Source organism: Diceros bicornis, chromosome 35 (genome assembly GCF_020826845.1).
Source record: "Diceros bicornis minor isolate mBicDic1 chromosome 35, mDicBic1.mat.cur, whole genome shotgun sequence".
Taxonomy (NCBI): domain Eukaryota; kingdom Metazoa; phylum Chordata; class Mammalia; order Perissodactyla; family Rhinocerotidae; genus Diceros; species Diceros bicornis.
Window position 1 is genome coordinate 15,068,410 of NC_080774.1, and position 26,910 is coordinate 15,095,319.

Consider the following 26,910-nt stretch of genomic DNA (forward strand, 5'->3'; position numbering starts at 1 on the left):
GGGGGGAGCGCGTAAGGAGACAGTCGCATAAAAATGAGGACCTGAAGTCACCAGGGAAGGGGGGGAGTTTGGGAGACAAAAAGCTGAAACTGAGGAGAGAAGGGAGGATGTTCGGGAACACAGATCCAGGTGAAAAGCGGGTAAGGGAGTAAGAAGGCTGGAGAATAAAATTGGGGACCTGAGGAGGGGGAGCTCGGAGGTTAATTGGGAGCTGAGGGAGAGGAGACCCACACAGGGGCTGGGGATCAAGTTGGAGGGTCAGAGGAAGGGGTAAGCAGGGCCAGTTTTTGAAAATGGGAACCAGAAAAAGAAAAGCCCAGTGGAAAATGGAAAGTGAAAAAGGAGCATGGCAAAGTTAAAATGGGTGGTGAGAAAGGGGCGGCCAGCCAGAGAAAAAGGGGGATCCAAAAAGTGGGGGTCCAGAAATGGACAAGCTGGGTAACCGGCGTGTGACCTCTGAGGGCTGAGGAGAAAGGGAGCAGGAAACAGGCGCTCAGCCACAGCAGGGAACAGAAGTGAATCAGGCAGAGGTAAAATGGGGGCTCAGAAAACAGAGCCCAGGATTAAACACACACATTAAAGTAGAGGGACTGGGTTAAAAAGAACATGGGAAACACGCTAAGGTAGAGAACATGAGTTTGGGTAGAAAGGAAATGGGATTAAAATGGGACGGTTGAGATAGAGAGCTTAGGGAGCTTGGAGTGAAGAAAGGGGGAGAATGGAATGACCTAAGAGGTAGAAGGGCCTAGAACAGGAAGAGGTAATGGCATTGGGCAACCTCAGGTGGGAGGTGAGGTGTCCTGGGGGCTAGAATTAGCTGAGACCAGTGAAAATCCAAAGCCATCAACAACTACGGGGACAGGACAGCTGCTGTAAATTGTCTTTTCAGATGGTCCATCAGTTTTATGTTTTCCACCATGACTCCTATCCTAGCCCTTTAATGTCAGAAAGCATGAAGTTGGACCGAAAGAGGCACGTGTTGGAGGATATGCAGGTAGAAAGAAATGGAAGAACAGTTTTCTCAGGGAGATTAGGAAAAGTGAAGGTGTCTCAGTAGGTATAACAGGGTAGGTAATATCTACAAGTCACGGAAAAGAATAAAATAGCAACGAGGACGCTATTGTTAGCAATATTGGGAAAGCTAGTAAAAAAATTGGAGAAGGCAATCCCATTTCCCCAAATCTTTCGGTTTATTAATCAAGTCTAAATCAAGATCACTACAGCATTTATTTAAAAATAATTTTATTCCATAATCTTTTTAAAAAAATCCATATTATAACCTCAGACCGAATTTCACCCAAACCACCCCCGCCCCCATCAAATTTTAAAATGTAAGTATTGCAGAGGGACCTGCTAATTTTTCTTTGCAGCAGTTCTTGGCCAGTCCCATAGTGAGAAATACCAGTTGGCACTTACTGCATCTTAATAAATTTTACCCAGCAAGGATGATTTTCCAGGTTTCAGTGCATGGCTTATGGAAATTTTCCATCAAGCATTTTCTTGCTGCAATAACAGGGCCTGTATGTGCTTGTGGGAATTGGAGCAAATATCAAAGCCACAGGATTATGGGAGCCCCTTGCCCAGTGTCCACCAAGTTTTGAAGAAAAGAAATGTGAGTTGTGGTAGCCCTGAAGTATTTATCTTCCTGGTTCTGATAAGGAGATCTCCTGGTCTCTGAGTTCACAATACATTCAGATAAGATTTTTCAAAAGTTATTACAATGTAATAACTTGGACTTTGCTACACAAGGTCTGTAACGTACTGTCAACAGGCTTGTGGATTTGGGGATGGGTTATCTTAAAGAAAAGAAAAAAAGCCCTAATTCTTCAAAAATCCTTAAAACTTGAAGACCCCCAGTCCCTGGGCTCTTAACTGACCCAGCTATATTAATGTGTACACAGGGCTCAGATCTGAGTGACAGCAGTCACAGCTCAGCTGGTCAAGGGTTTATGGTGTTTGGCACCAAGACCCTGACGCTCCCATTTGTTAGTGGAAAAAAACCCCACCTCGAAGATTTCTTATCGTGTGTGTGCGCAAGAGAAGAGGAAGTTGCAGAAAGCATCTCAGTGACCTTGCACATCATTCTCTCTGTTCCCAGCTAGGGATTTTTTTCCTACAGTTTCTTCTTTTTTTAAATATGGTTGCCTCTGCATAATGGACTCTCAGATTCAGGAACATAATCATCGAAGACTCTAAAGGAGAGACTAGCTCCGTGTTTAGTGACTTTATAAGCAACCTATCTTTAGCATCCCTTTCTGAAATGATACTTAGACTGGTTGGAGTGGTTAAGTTCATGAGGTACTATGCAGCAAAGACCCAGCCCACGAGAACTGCAGTTCACAGCTATTCCTGAGGGGTGGAAATTGCAGCCAGCTCCCTAGTGTTCTGAGCTGGGGACAGGGCTCACTGCTAGTGATTTGCTTAGTTTAGTCCCTTCATCCAAGAAAATGGACCTCTCCCAGCCACACCTGCAGGGTAACCCTGCAGATAACCAGCTTCTCATCTTAGGAGTCCCAGTCACTATGGTTGAAGAAGGGAAGTTCTCTTTGAAGCGCTAGGTTTTGCCCATCAGAGCAGGGTATGCAACTTTAAAGAGTGCAAATTCGAGTCAGATTTTCATGTTTAGCACATATCGTTTGCTAAGGTCCCTGACATTTAAGAGATTTGGATGATATCAGGAAAAAAAAATCTCTAACTGTACAGGGATCTACTGGAAACATCAGCAGCTTAAACTCACCACACGTTATTTTCATTGAAAACTTAGTATTATGGATCAGTGTATCCTCATAACACCCTTAAGAAGTAGGAAGGAAACAAGTTCTCCATTTTTGTGGTTGAGAAATGGAGGCCAGATGAACTGGTCTGCCCAAGGAGTACTTTATCACCAGATACTCCATTAAAAAACATTCCTCCTGCCTTTTTTCAGAGCCACAGGAAAAAGAAAGAATGGGAAAGTCTGAAAGCTAATTGTGCATCACTGAAGAGGCTTCTGTGAAAATATGAAGCTCTGCAGGATCTGAGGTGCTAATGAAAGGCACTTCCTCGTATGGGCCCCTACCTCTTTTGAAAAGAATTGTATCTCCAGGGAAGCAGAAACCATCAGGAGAGCTCCAATAATGCCCTCATCGGAAACCATTCTATAAAGAACGAAAAAAGAGTGAAAGGCCCAGGCAACAGCTTATAACTTACAGTTGACATTTTTTCTTCCACTAGGGAAGGCAAAGGAGAAGATAACATCTGCTGAGCACCTCCCAGGCACTTCCACGTCCAAAAGTACCTCATTTAGTCCTCACCATAACCCTGTAAGATAGGTGTGATTTCACCTATTTTATGGATGAGGAAATTGAGGCCCAACGAAGAGGTAAATTACCATGCCCAAGTCCATAATACAAGTAAGTAGCAGGGCCCAGATTCAAACCCGGGTGTTTCCAACTCGGGCTTGAATTAACATTGGTAGCTGACACCTCCTCACCTTTTCCAGGAAGCTGACGTTTGCCTGGTTCCTCAGCTCACCTGGGCAGTGATAAAGGACGTGTCCTTACCACCCCACGCTATTCCCTTGTGTGCTGGGGCTAGCTGGTTACAGACCTTTAACAGTGGCAGAGTGCGCTGAGGCCAAGTGCCTCCCCCAACTCCTGTCCCCCCAAATCAGCATCAGTCAACCTGGATAAAGCCAGGAGTCACAGGGAAAGGGGCATCTCAGATGCCATATGCAGCTGTCCCCCACACACTGCCTGTTCCCAATGCTTTTTAACATCACTGAGAAAACTTACAGCAAGTCAAACCAATTTAGGAAAAAAATGGAAGGAAAGATGTGTGTGTGTTTTTCCTTTTTGCTAAGAACCCCAAACCTTTTCTAGCCCTCAGTGCAGGTCAAGTCAAAGCAGAATGCAAAGCTCATCTTCAGTGTAGCTTTCCAAGCTTTTAAGACAGGATAATGAAGGACAGTTCTCTTCTTCAAACTGGCCTGTCGTCTTCTTGAACGATGTCACTCTGCTGCTCACTGCTGTCGTCTGTACAGAGGGAAAAGGAGATCGGACTCTGAGTGATCCCAACGGGATGACTCCGTTTCCACCATCAGCCTTCCAACATCTCGATTTCTAGTCCTTTAGTGGTGTGCCTCGGAATTGGATTTCACGGAGGAGCAGGTAGCTTCCCCTTTCACCTGTTGTTTTCACTCAAAATCCTCTAGCCGTGCTTGATGCTGCCCACCCTTCATACTCTTGGCTCATGCCGTTCCCCTCACCTAGAACGCCCTCTCTCCTTCCTGCTTATTCAAACTCAACTCTCCTGAAAGACGTGCCTCATATCCTACTTCTCCCATAAAACTTCTCCCGACCAATGCATCCCTCAAGGCTCTCCTCTTTCTCTGAAGTCCTGTAATTTTTAAACATATCATTCATCAGGCAATTAATCAAATTCCTCCTTGTGACAGTTCCTCTGCTGCTCTCTCAAAGTGTTGGTTAAATCTTGCTTCCACTTTAATTTTCCCCCCGTGTATTGGTCTGTTCACCCTAACTGGTCTCATAAAGCTCCCTGCATGCAGATATTATCGGTCTTTCTTTTTCATTCCCTAGCAATGTTGATCTTGACCCTTTCCCGGAGCAGGCCCTTGATAAATGTTTGTCAATTTAACTGTCATGTTGGCAGTTGATAGTAGATTCTCAGGTTCCAGATTAAACTTTAACTATCTTCCCCAGCCTTTAAAAAACCAAACTCACCCCTAGAGATTTCCTACTGGGAAGCTCACCACAACCCAGCAGAGTGCTTTTAAGGAAAAAGAGCTTACCTTGCAGAGCCTGGAGTCCATTGCCCATCTGGTCTACGTTCCCATTCACCAATGCGGTCACTCTATGAATGTGGCCGTGCTTGTGTATTTCTTTTGGCACCTCCTCCCTCTCATTTGCTTCCTCCTCCTCCACTTCTGCAGCATCTTCCTCCTCCTCCACGTCTTCCTCTTCTGAATCCACCAAAACCATGACATCATCCATGTCTTGCCCCCTAGTTTCCAAAGGGGGAGAAATAATCAAGAAAATGTCATTTTTTCCAACGTCAGCCCTCGTTGAATAGCAAACACTAGATTCTTGAAAACCCCTTTGGTAACATGGAAAATTCTTCATGCATTCAAATAGGTTAAGTCACGAGATGACCGTGTGATTGTAAGCTCTCAAAAAGATGCTACCACAGATGGCTACGGATAATCATATCTCTTCCTGGGTGAGTTTTATTATTCCTCCCCTGCTCTTCAGGCAGGTGACCTCCTTGTCCCAGGTACCTACCATTTCAGCTCCTCTCACAGCATGTGCACAAGTGCTCTGTTCCTTTCCTGAAATGCCCTTACCTTACTTCTGCTCCACTTACTGAAATTTCTCCTCCTCATTATTCAAGGCCCAGATAAAGTCCTCTCCCTTCCTCTGAAGCCCTGAACTACAACTGCATTTGGAGTCCATGCCCAGAGGTTTAGCATTTAATTATTCTCTAGCTTACTGCTGGTTTTGCCTACCCAGACTGTACATTTCTTAAGGAAGAAAGAACGCGTGGCATGGGCCAGTCACAGGCCTAGGAGCATTACATTCTCATTTAATCATCATGGTCTCCCTGTGGGAGACAGATAAGGAGAAAAAGGCTCAGAGAAGGTCAGGGATTTTCCATGACAATCAGGGCTTGGGAATGGCAGAGCTGCAATTTGAACCCAGGTCCACTAATTCCAAAGCCTTTTCCTACTCTGCCACGCGACTACCTCCTGTGAGAAATAAGCCTGGGGAATGACAGACTGACTGGGAGAATGGCCCTCAAATACAGGGCAATAAAGGTACATCTTCCCCATAACAGATGGTCCCAGAACAATAATATGCCCTCATTGTGAATGATGGCTCCAGAACAATGGGATCCCATTATTATGAATGGGTAAAGAGGAACAAAGAGAAGATTTCTTTGCTCTCACTCAGAATCTCCTTAGGAATTGAAATACACAAGTTCCATTTAGTTACTTTGCCCCTACTGAGGTTTCCTTTGGGAGGGGCTTCTGGGCATGTTCAGACTAGTCTTCCAAAACATCTTGTAAGACTATGACTTATTCTTCCTTTTAGCCCTTTTTAGAAAATTGGATAAAATAAATGCATGAATGACTGGGCTCAATATGTACACCCTGTCTTCATGCCTCAGTGAGGGACCAGCAACATGCCTTGTCCTCTGGTCTGGCACTATAAAAAGAGCACAGACTTTGGAATCAGTCAGACCTGGGTCTGAATGCAAGCACTGCTGTTTACTTCCTGGATGAGCTTGCAAAAATTACTTCATCGAGCCTCCAGCTCCTTGTCTGGAAAATGGAGATGCCACCTCCCCCCTGAAGAGTTTATGAAAGGGTTTCTAATAATGCCTAATGAAGCCCCTAGCCCAGTGTGTGGCACATGGTGGGTCCTCAATGATAGTTGCTATTATTGTTATTATGAAAGGACACAAAACAGCAATGAAGAAAGATCATGGAAAATGGGTTTTTGATTTGAATCTACGGAACACTCACCTGAAAGTGTTTCCTACTGAAGGGAGAAAGGAGAAAAAATTAATATCCAATAACATCTACTTCAGCCTCACAAAAGTTTTTAATCAATGTAACATTTACAAAAGAATGGACAATGACAAAACTGCCCCAACATGAGAGGCGGCAGGGTGTTCAGGAATAGTACTTAGGTGCTTCATTACTGCACATCTGGACCCAAAGAAGCCTATAGACTGGGACTTCAGGCGGGAACATAACAGGGCCTCTTTCCTCCACCCACCCCCTTTCAAGAAGCCTGAAAGATAAGCAGAGGGACCCAAGAAGTCCTTACCTTTCCAGCAGAACACAGGGCTGTAGTACAGCATAAGCCCTGAGATAATGGCCAGTCCCAGCAGAAGGAGACTCACAATGGTGCCCACGATTCCACCAACATTTAAAGGTTCTGCAAAGATAAATCACAGCTTTGACTCTTCGACCTGATACACATGCAGCTAGGAGAGCAACGCCTCCCCTCTTCTGCCTGGGTCCTAGTCTTCATTTTGGTTTCATGACCTTGGGCAAAGCATATGAAGTCTCTGTAAAGCAAGATATCTTATCTCCCGCCCTCAGGCAGTTTGTGGGACTCAAATGAAGCATGCGATGCAAAAGAACATTGGAAAGTTAAAATCTCTGTGTGTCCACTAGACATCAGGACCGTTTAGAAGGCCACAGAAATTAAGAGCCTGAGTTACTGGTGCTGCAATAAACAGTGATCAATGGAACAGAATAGAGAATCCAAGAACAGGCCTACACATAAAAGGAAACTTGATATATGACAGATTAGTAAATAAAAGAGGAATGATTCAAGAAATGGTGCTGGAACAAATGGTTATTGAAATTTGGGGGAGAAACTTGATCTCTACCTCACACTATTCACAAAAGTCAATTCTAAATGATTAAAGATTTAACTGTGAAAGGCAAATGTTAAAACTTTTAGAAGAAAATATAGGAGAATATCTTCATGACTGTGGGCTAAATAAGGACTTCTTAAGTCACAAAAATTGCTAATGATCTAAGAAAAGAGTCATAAAATCAGCTACATTAAAGTAAGAACATATGCTAATCAAAGGATACCATAAAGAAAGAGAAAAAAGACAACAAACTGAACGGAGATATTTGTAACATGTCAAACTAATAAGGAATTTGTACATGGAATTTCTAATGAACTCCTACATATCGATAAGAAAGGGGAAACTGTCAAAAGACACAATTATGTATTTCACAGAAGAAACATAAATAGCAAATAAACATATGAAATAATATTTAGCCTTTTTAGTAATCAGAGAAATTCAAATCAGAACCACAGTGAGATTCCATTTTACACCTACTTGATAGGCGAAATCACAAAGCCTATGGGTGAAAATGTGGAACAACTCGACACTCTTATGTACTGCTGTTACAAATGGAAATTGGTACGATCACTTTGGAAAATAATTTGGTGTCATCTCCTAAAGATAAAAATGCACATAACATAATTATAACTCTTCATTTTTACTCCTTGTACATATCCTAGAGAAATATTTGCCTGGGGACCTGGTGTATATGTACACAAGGAGCTGGCTAAAAGAATTTCACAGCAACGCTGTTTGTTCATCACAACAAAAAATCAAAAACAACATAAATGTCCATCAGCAGGAAAACTAGTAACTTAGTTGTGGAATAGTGACACAATGGAAAATTATAAAGCATTGAAGAGGTACGAAGTATAATTACACACATCAGTATGAATAAATCCGAGAAATAAAATATGGAGTGAAAAAAGAGCAAGTCACAAAAGACTACATTTGTATGATAACAACCATTTTTTAAAACTGAAAACCAAAAATAAACAATATATTATTTAGAAATGCCTACACATGGAGTAAAATTTTTCTTAAATAAAACATGAAATTCAGGATAGCAGTTACCTTTTTCAGGAGGCCTAGGATGAGAGTGAACAGAGGCCTACAGGTAGGGTTGCCAGATAAAATACAGGATGCCCACTTAAATCTGGATTTTGGATACACAACGAATAGTTTTTTAGAATAGGTATGCCCCATGCGATATTTGGGACATACTTACACTATAAAAATTCTTCTTTGTTTTTCTGAAATGCAAATTTAAGTGGGCATCCTGTTTTTTTAGTTTTCTTGTTGTTTTCTAAATCTGGCCACGCTACCTACTGGTAATTTAGCAATGTTGGCACTATTCTATATCTTAAGTGGGATGATAGTTTCTTGGGTGTTCATTTTGCTATTATGCTTCACAACTTACATTTTATATATACATATATTTTTTATATATGTATTTATTTCATTTGAATATATATATTTTATATTTATGTGTTTTCTAATATATATATTTTTTCCTTTGGGATACAACAGATATTAAATAATATTTTTATCCCTATGCAAATGTTAGAGGTTTAGGACTGGACAATAGTTTTTCCCATCCATCTTGTCAAGCAGATATGCCTTCTCCCAGAAGGCAGTGACCCATGTGTAGGGAAGCACCACGCTGTCCCCATGCTGGTGCCAGTTCCTCTGAAGCTGTCAACTCTCCTCCTTTGGGGCCACTTCCACCACTCACCTTTCACGCTCAGCCAGATGTCCACCTCCCTTACCCCCACGGGGTTCTCAGCCCGGCAGACATAGTAGCCCTCATCCAGGTCCTGGGAGCAGTTGTGGATGGTGAGGGTGGAGCTCTGGCCATTCTGGGTGATGAGATAGTGGCTGTTGGGCTGGATGACTGTTTCCGGCTGGGTGAGGTTCCTCAGCCACAGGATCTTGGCAGAGGGGTAGGCTCCAGACACTTGACAGGTGAGCGTCACATTGCCCCCTATAAAGCAAGTCTTCATGGGCTCTGAGAGGAGAAGGGAGGGGCTCCCTGGCGACGAGAAGAAGGTAAAGAAAGACAAATGTTTAAGAAGATTCAGGTGTGGCCTGAGATTTTCAAGAATATTATTTCTTTCCCAACAAAGCAACTTCAGGAATTTCCATGCCACACCTGGTCTTATATAATAATAAAAGCTGCCATTTACTGAGCACTTACTATAGGCTAGGCACTGTTACACATAGTAACCCAATTAGTTCTCACAACTACTCTGTCATTATCCCCATTTTATAGATGAGGAAACTGAGTTACTGAGACAGTTAAGTAACTTGCTCAACCAAATAAGCGATGCAGTCAGGATTTAGGGTGACCAGATACCCTCGTTTGCCCAAGACTGAGGAGGTTCCCAGGACCTGGGGCTTTTGGTGCTAAAACTGGGAAAGTCTTGGGCAAACCAGGATAAGTTGGTTACTCAATGTGAGATTGGAACCCTAGGAGTCTGACTTTTGTTGTAATCTGCCTTCCTTACTTCTATGCTATATGCTTCTATGTCTAATAACCACACTGATCATATGAAAAATGGGCACACAGCCTGACAAGGGTGTTCAAGGGGACAACAGAGCAGCTGTATTAGTTTCCTATTGCTGCTGTAACAAATTGCTACAAACAGTGGCTTAAAACAACACAAATTTATCCTTTTACAGTTCTGGAGGTCAGAAATGATCTTTTGGGGGCTAACATCAAGGTGTTGGCAAAGCTGGCTGCTTCTGGAGGCTCTAGGGGAGAATCCATTTCCTTGCTTTTTCAACTTCTAGAAGCTGTCTGCTTTCTTTGGCTCGTGGTCCCTTCCTCACATCACTCCAGCCTCTTGCATCTGTCATCACATCTCCTACTGCTGAGTCTGACCCTTCTGCCTCCCTCTTATAAGGACCCTTGGGATGACACTGGGCCCATCTCAAAATTCTTAACTTAATCACATTTGCAAAGTCTTTTTTGCCATGTAAGATAACATATTCACAGGTTCTGGGGATTATGACATGGACGTCTTTGGGGGGCCGTTATCTACCACAGGTTTGTCCAAGAAAATGCAGAATATGGCATCCCTGTGGCCTTGGGGTCTGATTTGAATAGGATGTGGGGTAAGGTTTACCGTAGCGATCCATTCGTTTTCTTTGTACGAGAAGCCTTTCCCAAAATGCACACTCTCCTGGGAAGGGTAGCAAATCATCTTGGGGGATTTATTAAGTCCATATTTTCAGCAGCTGAGGGATACAGAGTGGCATGTTGGGTTCCTGCCTGAGAGAGCAAAACTGCATGCTTCCCATTGGCAATCGTTCCAAGAATCTAGGGTTTCACTGCTGGCATCCTGGGAAGAGGGAAGGGGGGAGGGATTGGGGGTGGAACAGCTCCAAAGCCTCTCTCTCTAGGTCGGGTCAACAAAACAGAAGCCCCCAAAGCTAGTTTTGCTCAGGAAACTCACATGTGAGCACCCCTTCTTGGATCCACTGTTAGGCTCCCCCCATGTTGTTAAATTGCACCTTCCCCTCTCCGTGGTTAACCCAGATTTCCTTTGGGGTCACAAAGCCAGCAGCAGTGACAAGCCTCGTCGGTATGTTTGTATTTGCGGGCCCCAGAACCAAAGTTTGAGAAATGGCCCCCTCATCCTTTCTTAAAAGCAAAACAAACAATCCCCCTGGCGTGTACCCCTTGCTCCCTAAACAAATGTCATGTACGTGAATACAGTTTTGCCAAACAGAGCATTCACTCCTCAAAAAGCTCTGAGTCACCCATCCAGCTGTGGCACCTATAAATTCAAAAAGTTTAGCTTAAGAAGATGCTGTGTGCACAGGTGGGGTCAGGGGTTGGGGTGGTGGGGGTGGGTGATGCAGGGCTCTCAGAGAGCTGCAAGATGGACAACATACTGGGGCCTTCACACACTGGGCTGGCTAATGCTGTGGCTTATCATGAATTGACTGGGTTTCTTCAGTCTAGGGACCTACAAGACATATAAGGAGAGATCTGGGCAGCAGGAAACCCTGAAAGCATCACTTTTCATCATTTGGGGGGCTATGCTGTTCTGCATCCCTGAGGTGGACATTAACATTACCTTTCAATGACTTGCTAGTCCTCCCAAGTGAAAAGATCCAGAGACCCCCTCTCCCTGCTATTGGAAGTGTGGTCTGAGGACCAGCAGCAATAGCACTTCCTGGGAGCTGGTTAGAAATGCACAGTTTTGGGCCCACCCCAGACCTAGGGAGTCAGAATCTGCATTTTAACCAGAACCCCAGGTGACTGGTATGCACAACAAGGCTTGAGACGCGCTGGGCTCAAGTCCTCATGAGGGTGGAGGGGAAATCTGGACAACATCAGAGTCAAAAAAGTTCCAGACGCCTGTGCTTTTGCTTCCCATGCTCCTGGAATCAGGAAAACTTCTGGTCAGCTCCGTTCTACAGACACATTTCTTAATCCTGAGCACATAATTAGATTCAAACTACTGGCCAATAGGGCCATAAGAATGATGACTTAGGCAAGATCTGCAAACAAAATGGAAGAGTTGGGGGAGAAAGAACACAAAACCATCATCTGCCTCTGCCATTTTCACTGTCTCTCAGCATCTCTCCATCATTTATCCACTTCCTGGGACTTACTGTCCACAGCACACTTCCGGAATCTTCACTATAGATCACTCTGAACATGTGTACTGCTGCCCAGTTGCTTGAGTCTGGGCAAGTCCACTGCCTCAGTTTTATCATCTATAAAATGGAGTGTAACAGGTTGAATAGCATCCTCCCAAAATTCACGTCCATCCGGAACCCCAGAATGGGATCTTATTTGGTAATAGGGTCTATGCAGATGTAATTTGTTAAGGATCTCAAGAAGAAATCATCCTGGATTTAGGGTGGGCCCTAAATCCAATGACTGGTGTCTTATAAGAAGACACACAGAGACACACACAGAGGAGGCCATGTGATGACGGAGGCAGAGATGGGAGTGATGCCAGCCACAAGCTAAGGAATGCCTAGAGCCACCAGAAGCTGTAAGAGGCAAGAAAAAATTCTCCCCTGGGGACTTCCATGGCAGCATAGCCCTGCAGACACCTTGATTTTAGACTTCTAGCCTCTAGAACTTTGAGAAAATAAATTTCTGCTGTTTTAAGCTACCAAGTTTGTGTTACTTTCTTATGGCAGCACCAGGAAACTAATATACACAATATGAGTACTCACTGGACAACTAATTGTCAACAAAGGAACCAAGAACATACAACGGAGAAAGGAAAGTCTCTTCATTAAATGGTGCTGGGGAAACTAGACAGCCACATGCAAAAGAATGAAACTAGATCATTATCTTACCCCATACGCAAAAATTAACTCAAAATAGATTAAAGACTTGAATGTAAGACCTGAAGTCATAAAACTCCTAGAAGAAAACACAGGTAGTGTGCTCTTTGACGACCTTTTTGAATACTATATCTCCTCAGGCAAGGGAAACAAAAGAAAAAATAAACAAATGGGACTACATCAGACTAAAAAGCCTCTGCACGGCAAAGGAAACCATCAACAAAACGAAAAGATAACCCATCAATTGGGAGAAAATGTTTGCAAATCATATATCTGATAAGGAGTTAACATCCAAAATGTATGAAGAACTCATACAACTCGACAACAACAAAAATGAACCACCCGATCAAAAAATGGACAGAGGTGGGCCGGCCCCGTGGCTTGGTGGTTAAGTGCGTGCGCTCTGATGCTGGCGGCCCGGGTTCGGATCCCGGGCGCACTGACGCACTGCTTCTCTGGCCACGCTGAGGCCGCGTCCCACATACAGCAACTAGAAGAATGTGCAGCTATGACATACAGCTATCTACTGGGGCTTTGGGGGAAAAATAAATAAATAAAATTATAAAAAAAAAATGGACAAAGGATATGAATAGACATTTTTCCAAAGAAGATATACAGATGGCCCATAGGCACATGAAAAGATGTTCAGCATCACTATTAGGGAAATGCAAATTAAAATACAATGAGATACCACCTCACACCCATCAGAATGGCTATTATTAAAAAGATGACAAATAACAAGTGTTAGAGAGGATGTGGAGGAAAGGAGAACCTTCACACACTGCTGGTGAGAATGTAAATAGGTGCAGCCACTATGGAAAACAGTATAGAGATGTCTCGAAAAATTACAAATAGAAATACTATATGATCCAACTATTCCACTGCTGGGTATTTATCCAAAGAACATGAAAACAGTATCTCAAAAAGATACATGGACCCCTATGTTCACTGTAGCATTATTCACAATAGCCAAGACTTGGAAGCAACCTAAGTGCCCATCGATGGATGTATGGATAAAGAAGATGTGATATATAGATATGATGGAATACTACTCAGCCATGAAAAAAGAAAATTGTGCCATTTGTGATAATATGGATGGACCTTGAGGATATTATGGCTAAGCAAAATAAGTCAGACGGAGAAAGACAAATACCATATGACTTCACTCACATGTGGAAGATAAACAAACAGACACATAGATACAGAGAACAGACTGGTGGTTACCAGAGGAGAAGGGGGTGGGGGGAGGGAAAAAGGGGTAAAAGGGCACATATGTACGGTGACAGATGAAAACTAGACTTTTGGTGGTGAACGCGATGCAGTCTATACAGAAGTCAAAATATGATGTACATCTGAAATTTATATAATGTTATAAACCAATGTGACCTCTTTGCTAAGAGAGTAGATCTTATGTTGTGTTCTTATCTCAAAAATATATATATAATAATAAAAAAAAGTGGGAGGAAACTTTTGGAGGTGATAGATATGTTTCTGGCATAGACTGGGGTGAGGGTTTCATAGATGTATACTTATCTTCAAATCCATTAAGTGGTATATATAAAAATATACCCTAAATGTCTTAAATGTCTATCATATATCAATAAAGTGCTTTTATAAATAAATAAAAATATGAGCACTCAGCTTATATAAGGGATGATTGTGAGGACTAAATAAGATACTGTGTGGAGAACAGTATCTTACTTAGGAGCTACTTAGCATAGCACCATGCACAGTTGGCACTTAATGAAAGTTAATGTCACTATTATTGTGATATTGCCATTTCCCTGTTTCACATTTGTCAGACGTCTCTCTCCATTTTAAGTCCTCTAAAAGCAAGGATTCTGTGTTCCCCTACGGTAGCTGGCACCGTGCTGAGTACCTAACTCCTACACAAAAAGATTTGCTGGATCAGGTGTGGAAGGTCCCGAGGGAGGCAAGGGCTCTGGAGTCACCAACCTGGGCTAAGTGCGGGCTCAGTCACTTACAAGCTGGGTGATCCTGGGCAAGTTAGTTCACAAAATGCCATCATCTGCAACTTACGAATCATCCTGTCTAATTTGCAGGCTATTGTGAGGATTACAAATAACACGTTCATAATCAGGAAACAGGAAAAGACCTTCTGAGCTCAGAAACCTAAAAGAACAAGAGTGACAGAGGTGACCCCTTCAAAATCAGAAACTGTTCATCACTACCAGAAATGCCACAAATGTAGCTTAGGAGCAAAACATGCCAGAAATATATCTATAACACGCATGACATTTCTATGAAATTAACTGACAAACTTAATATGAAGTACTCTTACGGAATAATAAGAAAAGAGGAACAACCCAACAGAAAAATGGACAAGGTAAGAACAGATAATTCACAGATGATATATAGGGAGCCAACATGCATATGAAAATTATCAACCCGCTAGTGATCAAAGAAACCCAAATTAAATCAGTTATGCCATGTCTTAACAAATGAATAGGAAAAGTCTAAAAAATTAATTGTAATACTCAATGTCAGTGGAAATGACACTCAACGTTAGTGGAAAATACTAGGAAATGAGTACTCTCACAGTTTTTCTAGAGGGAGTTATTGCAAGTCGGTATAGGGTTTCTTTTTAGGGTGATGGAAATGTTCTGGAATTAGATAGTGGTGATAGTAATATAACATCGTGAATATACTACAAAACACTGATTTACAGGGCCGGCCCCATGGCGTAGCAGTTAAGTGCGCGCGCTCCGATGCTGGCTGCCCGGGTTTGGCTCCTGGGCGCACACCAACGCACCGCTTGTCAGGCCATGCTGTGGCGGCGTCCCATATAAAGTAGAGGAAGATGGGCACGGATGTTAGCCCAGAGCCAGTCTTCCTCAGCAAAAAGAAGAGGACAGGCATGGATGTAAGCTCAGGGCTGATCTTCCTCACAAACAACAACAACAAAAAAAACACTGATTTATAAACTTTGAAGTAGTGAAGTTTATGTTATGTGAATTATATCTCATTTTTAAAAACTGCAGAAAAACAGTTGGGCCAGATAGGGCCCATGGGCCACAGTTTGCCAACCGTGTTCTAGCCTAGAGAGCCTTGGTCCCTTCTGTTGCTGAGGCCAGATACAGTACCTGACACAGAAAGACACTCGGGACATGTCTGCTGAATGAGTCAGTGAGAAGGGTCAACTATTTACACGTCACTTGCCTGGGAAAACAAGCTGCTCCTGGCATAGCAGCGCTCAACTCTCAGCATGTCAGCCCTCCACGGCCGCACCTCTGAGGGTTCTCCTCATACACTGTGAGGAAACTCACCATGGCCAACAAAACTCAACACGCTCTGGCCCTTGCTTACCCGCTGTATTCATTTCCTGGGGCTGTTGCAACAAAAGTACCACAAACTGGGTGGCTTAAAACGAGAGAAATTTATTCTCTCACAGTTCAGAAAGTCAGAAGTCTGAAACCAAGGTGTCAGGAGGCTTTGAGAGAGAAACCAGCCCATGCCTCTCTCTTAGCTTCTGGTGGTTGCCAACCATCATTGGCATTCCTGAGCTTCTAGATGCACCACTCCAGTCTGCGTCTGTCATCACATGGCATTCCCCTGTGTGTCTGTGTCCAAATTTCCCTCTTCCTATAAGGATACCAGTTACTGGAATAGGGCCCACCCTAATCCAATATGACCTCATCTTACCTTAATCATATCTGCAAAGACCTGTATTCCAAATATGGTCACATCCACAGGTGCTCAGGGTTAGCACTTGAACATATCTTTTTGCAGGACACAATTCAACCCACAATACCCACCTAGCCTTTCAGTATCTCACATACGACACTCTGGCTACACTGGCCTTCTCTCAGTTCCTCAAAGGCCAAGTATGTTTCCACCCCAGGGCCTTTGCTTTTGCTGCCCCCTCTGCTAGGAATACTCACCCACAGATCTTCACCTGGCCAGCTCCTTCCCATCCTTTACGTCTCAGCTCAAAATATTACCACTGCAAGGAGAACTTCCTGCCACCCTAGGAAGAGTAGCCCTCTTCCTATAAGAGATTCTCTTTTATACACTTCATTTTATTCTCCTCATAATTATTATCACTATCTGAACCTATCATTATTTTTTCTTGCTGAGGAAGATTCGCCCTGAGCTAACATCCATTCCCAATATTCCTCTTTTTTTCCTTTTTTTTTAATGTGAGCTGCCACCACAGCATGGCCGCTAACAGACGAATGGTGTAGGTCTGCACCCAGGAACTGAACCCAGGTCGCTGAAGTGGAGTGTGCCAAACTTAATCACTAGGCTACGAGGGCTGGCCCATATCTGAACCTATCTTACTTGTTTTGTACTTTCTGTCTTCCTCCCACCTCCACTCCACCCACAAGAATTTAAGTTCTGTGAAAGAGGAATGGTTGTGGTTTTAAAAATACATCTAGAAAATTCTATGACACTTCTCCCTTCAAAAAATGGAGCCTAATACTCCCCATTCCCTTTGAAAGTGGAGCCAGACTTAGTGACTCACTTCCAATGAACAGAACGTGGCAGAAGGGATGCCATGTGACTTCTAAGGCTGGGTCATAAAAAGGAAAGCATCTGCCTGACTCACACCCTCTTGCATCACTTGCTCTGGGGGAAGCCAGCCGCATGCTGTGAGGACACTCAAGCAGCCCGTGGAGAGGCCCGCATGGTGAGGAAGCAACTTGCCAGATGTGTGATCCTTGGAAGTGATCCTTCAGATGATTTCAGCCCTCCTCTTTCAGCTGAGACCCCAGGCATCATGGAGCTGAGAGAAACCATCCCCACTATGCCTGTCTGCATTTCTGGCCCACAGAAATAGTGAGATAATAAATGATTTGTTGTTTTAAGCCATTAAGTTTGGGGGTACTTTGTTACATAACAGGAGATAACTAATAAATGAACCTTGTCCGTCTTGTTTACTGCTCCATCTCCAGCACCTAGAAACTGGACCTGGCACATAGCAGGTGCTTAGTTAGTATTTGACAAGTGAAAAACAACTTGGACTAGGACCAAGAAGCTTGGTTAAACATCTTTAAAGTTTGAAAGGAAGGAAACATAAAGCAAAAGAAAGGAAGAAATGGGGGCCTGCCCCGTGACTTAGCAGTTAAGTGCGCACGCTCCGCTACTGGCGGCCCAGGTTCGGATCCCGGGCGTGCACAGACGCACCGCTTGTCCGGCCATGCTGAGGCAACGTCCCACATACAGCAACTACAAGGATGTGCAACTATGACATACAACTATCTACTGGGTCTTTGGGGAAAAAAAAAGGAGGAGGATTGGCAATAGATCTTAGCTCAGAGCCTGTCTTCCTCAGCAAAAAGAGGAGGATTAGCATGGATGTTAGCTCAGGGCTGATCTTCCTCACAAAACAATAAAATAAAATAAGGAAGAAATGGAAGGAATTCAGTTCATTCCGACACCCTGAGATTTCTTTCCCAGACCTTCTTTTAAATGGTTCTCCCAGAAGAAAGGAAGGTGGGTAGGCCCCAACCCCAGGACAAGGCAAGCCAGACTCACTGATCTGTACTATACAGCTGGCTCCTGATTCCGGCCCCACTATGTGGCTCCCAACACACTTGAACTTCTTGCCATCCGACAGTTGGGACTGGTTCAGCATCTCCACCCCCAGCTTTGACGACCCGACGACCACACCTCCTGGCTCTTCTGTCCACAGAAAGTCTGGGTCTGGGTATCCCCCATCCCAGCGACAGGTGAGCTGCAGCTTGAATGATCCTGGTGACATCTCTGCCCAGCACTGAGGGGCTGATGGAGGGGGGTCTGCAAAACACCAGAGCACGTGGGCTTAATCACAGACTCTAAGATGAGCCACTGGGCTGGCTCTAAGGATTATAGAACCAGGGTATCAGAGAAACATCCACCCCAGTTCGTGTACCTTGAAATAGCTCCTAGCACAAATTAGTGCCTGACAATAGTCAGGTTTCCTCTGCTGGGTATTAAATCTCCAAGGAGGATGTAGGCCTCATTTATCTTTGCATTTCTCACTAGCCACATGTGGCTATTTAAATTTAAATTAAATTACAAATTTAGTTCTTCCATCACACTACCCACATCTCAAGTGCTCAGTAACCACACATGGTGGGTGGTTACTGTATCAGATCACAAAGAACAGAACATTTCCATCATCATGGAAAATTCTGGACAGTGCTGACCCCAACAGGGAGTTACAGGTGGGAGGGGGACTTATTCACCCCGACCCCCAACATATACTTCCTTTTTATTATGTGCATGTATTATTAAAAACACACATAAAAATTTAACAAGTTACAAACCTGTAAATCCAATGTAATACAGGTATTAATAACTATATAAAAATTCATATATATGTATATTATATTATGTATATATATTATGTATGTATAGTATCATATATTTTATATAATATACCTAAATAGAAATAAATTTGGATCTTATATGGATGGATAGATGTGTGGCATCTACAAGAAAAATTACTGGAAATATACCAAAATAATGGTTAGAGTACAAGTGATTCTCTTCTTTATATAGTCATGCATCACTTAACGATGAGGATATGTTCTGAGAAACGTGTTGTTAGGCAACTTCGTCGTTGTGCAAACATTGTAGATTGTACTTACACAAACCTAGGTGGTATAGCCTACTACACACCTAAGCTATACGGTACTAATCTTACGGGACCAGCATCGTATATGGGGTCCGTCTTTAACTGAAACGTCGCTATGCGGTGCATGACTGTATTCATTTATATTTCCTACAACAAACACTTATGACTTTATATACAATAAATGTCATTTATGACAGAGAATATAGAGACTTAATAAAAGTCCTGGATAACATATGAGTTAAATAATATGTGTCATTATCCTGCCCACTAATTTGTTGTTCTGATGTTCCCTTTGGTTAGCATGGCTTATGAGTATGCTCTGTGTGTCTATAGTTATTTTTGTTTGGGAAATTTGTGTATAGGTGCATTAGTTATTTCTTCACCCCCAGAATAAAGGTTCATGAACTGCTAATTCCTAACAGTGCTAGAGGGCCCAGGGTTCATGAATAGAATGTATGGGGATAAATGAATGAATAAACAAATTGTGGTCTATCCATATAACAGAATATTATTCAGCCATAAAAAGGAATGAAGTACTGACGCATGCTACAACATGGATGAACCTTTTGAAAACATGATGCTAAGTGAAAGAAGCCAGACACAAAAGGCCACATAGTGTATGATTCCATTTACATGAAATGTCCATAATAGGCAAATGCATGGACATAGAACACAGATTGGTGGTTGCCAGGGGCTGAGGGGGAGGAGGGGATGGGAGTGACTGCTTAATGGATATGGGATTTCCATTTGGGGTGATGAAAATGTTTTGGAACTAGATAGAGGTGATGGTTGCGCAACATTGTGAATGTACTAAATGCCACTGAGTTGTACGTTTTAAAATGGTTAATGTTATGTTTGCACTTTCACCTCAATTAAAAAAAAAAAAAGAAAGCATTAAGCTAGGCATTCATTTCCCTCTGTGGCTCACAGGGACCCTCCTGTACCCCTACTTAGCAGCAAGCTTCTGGAAGAGGCAAGTCCCTCTCGGACATGCAGCCCCTGGATGTGTACATGTGTGCTGAAGCAGGTTAGGACCTGTGCAGCGGGCACACCTTTGTACACAAAAGGAAGAGGCACAAACATGCAGTTGACAAAGGGTCAAGGTGAGGAAGTGGGGGAGGGGAGCGCTTCTTACGCACAGTAGACAAGGAGCTCAGTGGTCACCTTTCGATGCCTTCCACTGAGCATGTTCATGGCCGAACAGGTGTAGTTCCCTTGGAGGTTTGTGGACATCAGTAGCAGAGCGAAACAGCTGACCGTCAGGTTGTTTCCAAAGGGCTCGCTCCTCGAATCCGGGGCCCGGAACCACCACTCAACCATCGGTGAAGGCCAGGAGCTGCTACTGCAGCTGAAATCCACCTGGGAGCCCTGGGCTGCATAGAGGGTGCCATTGGGGAGCGTGCCGGTGCTGGAAATAGTGACTTCAACCTCATAGGGGCCGCCTGGGAATGACAGGGGGAATGGGGAAGGCTTGAGAGTTAATCTGAGCTCCTTACCAGCTCTAACAGACACGCAAACGACCAGGAAGCAGCTAATGAGGACGACAATATCTATCAGATACTTACTATGTGACAAAGGCTATGCTAAGTGCCCTTATTTAATGCTGAGTGATTATGTGAGATTTATCGGGGGAACCAATCCTTACAGAAAAGGGAAAATGCAAATAGCTCCTCTTCAAAACTCTGGTGAGTGGAAAGGATATCTGTGCACTAAAGAGTTGACACAGCAGGCCTGAGTCTGCTGTCCTTAGAAAGGCCTGCTTGCAAGGCTGGCCTTGGCCGGCAGCTGGGAACTTGGACTTCGGGAGAGTTCTCACCATTCCCAGAACTGATAAGAGTGGGACTCACTGTGCCTAAACTGTTTGTAGAAACAGCGTGGTTTATGCTAAACAACACCTGCTTTCCTTCTGCGAGTCCGGAATTTTGGTATGTGCCGGGCAGAGGATGCCTACGTGCCTAGCCCCCAGTAAACACCCAGGGAGCTTAGTCTCTAAAGAGCTTCCCTGGTAGACAGCATCTCACACGTGTTGCCACAACTTGTTGCTGCAGGAATTAGGCGTGTCCCATGTGACTCCCCTGGGAAAGAACCCTTGGAAGCTGACTCCTGGTTTTCCCTGGACCTACCCCATGTGCCTTTTCTCTTTGCTGATTTTGTTTGTATCCTTTAGCTGTAAGACATCACATTACATGCTGAATCCTGTGAATTCTCCTGGAGAACCACTAAAACTAGGGGTGGTCTTGGGGACCCCCAGCACAATTTCACACTGAAAGACCAGAAACATTGGTTCCAGTTCCAAGTCTGGACTCCACTTACTAGCTGTGTGACTTTGCGCAAATTACTTAACCCCTCTTAGCCTCCATTTCTACATCTGTAAAATGGGGGTGATGCTAGAACCCGCTGCAGGGGGTTGTGGTGATAATTAAGAGTTACTACAGTAGAGCACTCAGAACAGTCCCTGGCATGTTGGAAGCAGTTGATCAAAGCTAGTTCTTATCTTGGTTCCCCTCACATTTCTGAACTTCTTCATGTCCCCAGAAATGCCTTCCCATTTTTGGTACACATGCACCCAAGATGCCACATCCCTTTTGATGAAAAGTATATCTAGCACCTGTACATACTAAAGTCATTTAGTGTGTTACCCCTCCCAGAGATGTCCTCTTTTAAAAAGAAGCCAGGAGGGCAACACTTGGCCAAAGGAATAAATCCATGATTATAGAATTTTGAACAGAAATAGGCCAGTGGGGAAAATTATTTGGGAAAGGAAAAGACTTTCTCAGATCCCCACAAAGTACAGCATCTACTTCATCTATGTCTGGCGCCATTATATGACTATAGAAATTGTGGGTTTCTAAGGACACTATTCTTGACAATATGCTTGTCAAGTTGGGGCTGGCTCCTAATAGTTGCAGTGATCTGCCGCAATTATGTCACCTCCCACAGAGGGTCTGCAGAAAAAATTAGACTGTGATTTGGGAGGTGCTCCAATGTCCTATTCACTGTTGCTGGCTAGCTGGGTAGGTGTGTGGAGCAGCAGGTCCTTGGGCGTGCCCACAGTTGGCAGCCACCCAGCTAAACACCAGGTACCTCTGCGGTACTGAGAGCCAACACCCAGGCCGGCAAAGGTAGTGTGTTACATTGGACAGCCTGGCTCTTCCAGATTGTGGTCTGCAGGGCCACAGTGGCCTGGCATGGACAGTGGAGACCCCCCCAAACTGGCTGGTTCACCAGCACAATTCTTAGCAAGAAATGGAGTTGGATACAGGGAATGGATGAGAAGGAAGCAGGTAGAAAAGTTAAAAAAAAAATCAAACGATAGCACCCGAAGGGCCTCCTGAGTTAAGTGTTCAAAGGTTACAGCTCAGCTATAAACTCCTTGGGTTGAGTCTGCTTTCTTAATTAAGAAAGCCGACACATCTTCTGGATTCCCCGGGGTTCCTCCCCTACTCTGACTTACTACAAAGGAGGAGGCACCCATTTCCTTCCCTCCCTCCTCTCTCTCCACCCCCTCAATATTCCCAAACAGAAACCACCAGCCCTTTCTGCTTGCAGGATCATGGTAGCAATCACTCCGAGAGACAGACAGATGGGGGAGGAAACAAAAATAAAACAGCAAATAAATAAAAATATAGAGTGGTTACAAAGGTACCACATCTTATTGAGGCCTTGGTGATTGTCAGTTTTAGTTCTTGACTCTTTCTTAGACCATGCCTTAGCCTAGTGGCTATGCGCTTGTACTCTGAATTCAGACAGACCTGGGTGTAAATCCTGCTGCCATTTAAAGACGGACAACCTTGGGCAAGTGCCCATCCCTTTCATTCTCACTTTCCTGTCCTTCCTATGAAATGAAAAGAACAGTAATAACTTCTATCACTGCATTACTGGAGGATCCAATGAGAAGATAAAAGCAGAACACTGGCCTGCTGTTTGACATGTGGTCAATGTTCTATAAATCTTATCTGATATTACTATCAGTAGTATACTTGCAGATTGAGTCAATAACAGGCATCAGCAAATGATGATCCACCATCTGTTTCTGTACAGCCCACGAGCTAAGAATGGTTTTTACAGATGAACATTTGCAATCAATTTGATGAGAGAGAGCACTAACTTTGAACCTCAATTAAGTGAAATGTTATCCCCCTAAAAGTGAATTCCATTCTTCTCGCTACACTGAACTACAAAAACGTACTCAATTATTATTATATTTTGAATTTTGTCAATAAAAATTATATAGAAATTTGTTTTCTCTCTTGTTATGTAAGTATTTACATAATATCCTCGATTTTATCCATTGGCCCATAAAGTCTGAAATATTTACCATCTGGCCCTCTACAGGAAAAGTTTGATTCCTGTTCTAGAACAATCTATTACAGCTGTCTTCCTCTTCTCTGACGTCATTCTTGACATAGGAACTCACTTCTTTCCTTCCCCATCATAACTATAGGCTGGCCAGTCAAGCGTCGCAAAGGGTTAATTTACATCTCAGGGACCCACAAAATGAGAGATTCCCATCTCATTGTCTTGGGTTCCTCGCCAATAGGAAAGTTATCTTCAGGTATTTACTCTTCATACTAGTATTTTTATTTGAAAATGACCTAAGAATAACTGAGTAGTGTCTGCTAATTAATGGGCATACCTATAGTTCTACAGTGGGATAAGATCCTGGGGAAAACTTACAGAGACTGTTTTGATACCACTTTTAGAGACTAAACATCGAAGCAAATGTGACAACCCCATTGCCTCCTGATCTCCTTAGTGACTGCCCATTCCGTCCAAAGAACCGGAACCCAAAGGTCTTCAGCCTCTTATAAGTACCCATCTCTGCTTCAGATGAGCTTGGCAAGACTTAATCTCTGGGCAAGGATTATCCATCTTCTGATGGGGGCCAATAATCTTTCTTCAGTGTGTCCAACAGTCTCTTTCTCTAGGACCTTATGTTGAGATGAGGTAACAGTGTCACCATCGCCAACAAAGAACAAGTGCAAATCCGATGGGCCCAATTAGTTAAGGAACATGGGACTTTCCTGAAACTCCCTTTCCTGAAAGTCTGGAATGGCAGCCACATCACTGGCCAGACAGGAGCACTCCCCATCCCCCAAGCCCCAGCTGAATCCAAAGGGGCTCCTGGAGGTTGATATAAACCAGCTTCCTCATTACCCATGTGCCAACCAGCTCCAAAGCTCCCTTGACACTTGCTTGGCCTGAGAAAAATAGACACAGGGAGAGTCTGGAACTATGTTCTGTGAAATCTGACTGTGGTCTTTCATGGGCTAATCTCGAGTGTGATCACTTAGCTCCTCAATGCATAAGAGATATCTTGAAAGAAGCACAAAGTCTACTGGAATGTGTTAAGGTCTGTGCTACCTTCACCATCCCTCCAGCCTTTTTGCAGGTAAACAAACAGTTCTAACCTCCTACCCACCCCAATTTGGAGACAGGAGAGGGTGGGGTAAGTCAGTGAAATAAACAGCCACGGCAGCCCTGAACTGCTCTAGACTAGGGGATTTCTGTACTCTCAGGAGAAGCAGCCCCAGTCCTAATGACAAGACTCTTCAACCACACCATTAAATTAACAAGTAACAGTGCAGAATGTTTTGTCCTGAGACAAATAACAATCACATTGCGGTGCCCATTCAGGGCAGGTTGAATCACTGCAGGCCTATAGAAAACCTGACTCCCTAGAAGGCAGAGGCACCAAATGCCCACAGATCAACAAGCGGAGATCCAAGAGGTAAGGAGGGAGAAGCTACCGGCCCTCACATAACCCACTTTGTGTTTCTATAGCACTCCGTCTGTTCCCACATTCAAAGTCACTCACAAATAATAACTTGTCACATATCGGAATTTATTCCTAGCTTCCAAGGCCATGTTAGAATGTTTCCAAACTTTTCTCCTTAAGAAACTAAGTTATCAACCACGTCAGTGAAAAGATAGGAGAAGCAGGATCTAGGCACACAGAGTCCCTGACTAACAGCAAGTCCTGTTCAAAAGGCCCAGATGCTAACCGACTGCTGAGAATTTGAGATGCCTTTGTCCCACAGGCATCCATCACCTGCTGAACCAGTTGATCGAGGTACATGGACCAAGTGCATACTGTGTGCCTAGCTCTGTGCTGAGGGCTGTGCATGTTTATCTCATGAATGTGTTCAGTGAATCTGTGCCGAGGTTCCACCATTACCCCTGATTTCACAGATGATAAAACCAAGGTTAGAGGAATTCAAGTGACTTCCCCAAGGTCACAAGGACAACAGCCAGCAGAACTGGATTTGAATCCAGGCAGCTGGACCTCAGAGTGTATGCCCTCAGCCACTCAGCAATATTACCAGCCTCCCAGAAATAGTGGTTGGATCGAGCCTAATCCATATTCCCAAATCTTTCATGCTGAAAACTATAAGATATTATTGAAAGACATTGAAGGAGACATAAAGAAATGGAAAGATATTCCATGCTCAGGGATTAGAAGAATAAACATAGCTAAAATGTCCATATTACCTAAAGCAATTTACAGATTCAATGCAATCCCAGTCAGAATCCCAACGACACTCTTCACAGAAACAGAACAAAGAAACCTAAAATTTATATGGAAAAACAAAAGACCCCAAATAGCCAAAGCAATCCTGAGACAAAAGAATAAAGCTGGAGGTATCATATTCCCTGAATTCAAAATATACCACAAAGTTATAGTAATCAAATCTTCTATGCAGAAATGAGGGCCAAGTTGCAATCCGAGATGCCAAGGCCTCCCCTTTGGCCACTGTCTGAGGAGCAGGAAGGGGCTCTCTGACGCCGGGAGGGGTCTGGTGTTTGCCCAGGGTTCTCCTGGAATGGGAACAAGGCCTGAGATTCTAAAGGACTCTGGTGTCTGTGAAACCAGAGGATGTCTGCGCTATGGACTGAACGTCTGTGTCCCCCGCAATTTCATGTGCTGAAGCCTATCCCCAGTGTGATGGTATTTGGAGGTGGGGCCTTGGGGAGGTGATTAGGTCATGAGAGTGGAGTCCTCAGGAATGGGATTAGTGCCCTTATAAGGAGAGTCCCCAGAAAGCTTGCTGCCTCTCTGCTCTCACCATGTGAGGATACAACGAGAAGACTCATCTGCAGACCAGGAAGGGGCCTCACTAGACACTGGATCTGCCGGCACCTTAATCTTGGACTTCCCAGCCTCCAGAACTGTGAGAAATAAATGTTTGTGGTTTAAGCCACCCAGCCTATGTTATTTTTGTTACAGCAGCCCGAACTAAGATGGTCTGTGTTCTGTTTTCAAACAAGCCCTACACCAGTCAGGGACCTCTTTTGTTTCCAAATAAAGAAGTTTTCCTAATACAAATCAGGCCAATAGTAACTCAAGGAGCCCAAAGCGCCATTTCAGTTTAGTGATATTTTTTCACATGTAACTTCATTTTCATCATAAGAAGACCTTACATTTATCTCCCTACAGGGCAATAATGAAACTAATCGATCCTCTAATAAACTTAGGCAATGATTAATAACTCACTGTCAGGTAAAGTCGTCATAAATTGGAGAGAGCGATGATAAAAAAACCAAAATGTTGTAATGCCACCATACCCTCTGTGGTCAAAAGAGAAGGTATTTATTGACGAGACTAACATGAAGGAATTATTAATTACAGTTTGGCAGCT

The 26,910-nt window shown here is 43.6% G+C and overlaps 1 protein-coding gene across 5 annotated transcripts in view; it reads right to left on the minus strand.

Annotated features, from left to right (window-relative positions):
• Window positions 1-1,152: 1,152 nt before the first annotated feature.
• Window positions 1,153-26,910, minus strand: part of VSIG10 (V-set and immunoglobulin domain containing 10) — a 32,968-nt gene continuing 7,210 nt past the window's right edge. Inside the window, exons 3-9 of one of the 5 annotated variants that reach the window (XM_058531523.1) lie at window positions 20,410-20,712; window positions 18,322-18,447; window positions 9,107-9,403; window positions 6,831-6,941; window positions 6,524-6,539; window positions 4,790-5,001; window positions 1,153-4,013 (exon numbers count right to left, since the gene is read on the minus strand). In XM_058531523.1, coding sequence (XP_058387506.1) covers window positions 3,958-4,013; window positions 4,790-5,001; window positions 6,524-6,539; window positions 6,831-6,941; window positions 9,107-9,403; window positions 18,322-18,447; window positions 20,410-20,712 — 1,121 coding nt within the window. In that variant the 3' untranslated portion in view covers window positions 1,153-3,957. Of the gene's footprint in view, window positions 4,014-4,789; window positions 5,005-6,523; window positions 6,540-6,820; window positions 6,942-9,106; window positions 9,404-18,186; window positions 18,448-20,409; window positions 20,713-26,910 lie in introns of all 5 variants that reach the window. The other 4 variants (XM_058531521.1, XM_058531524.1, XM_058531522.1 and 1 more) reach the window with 4 other exon arrangements.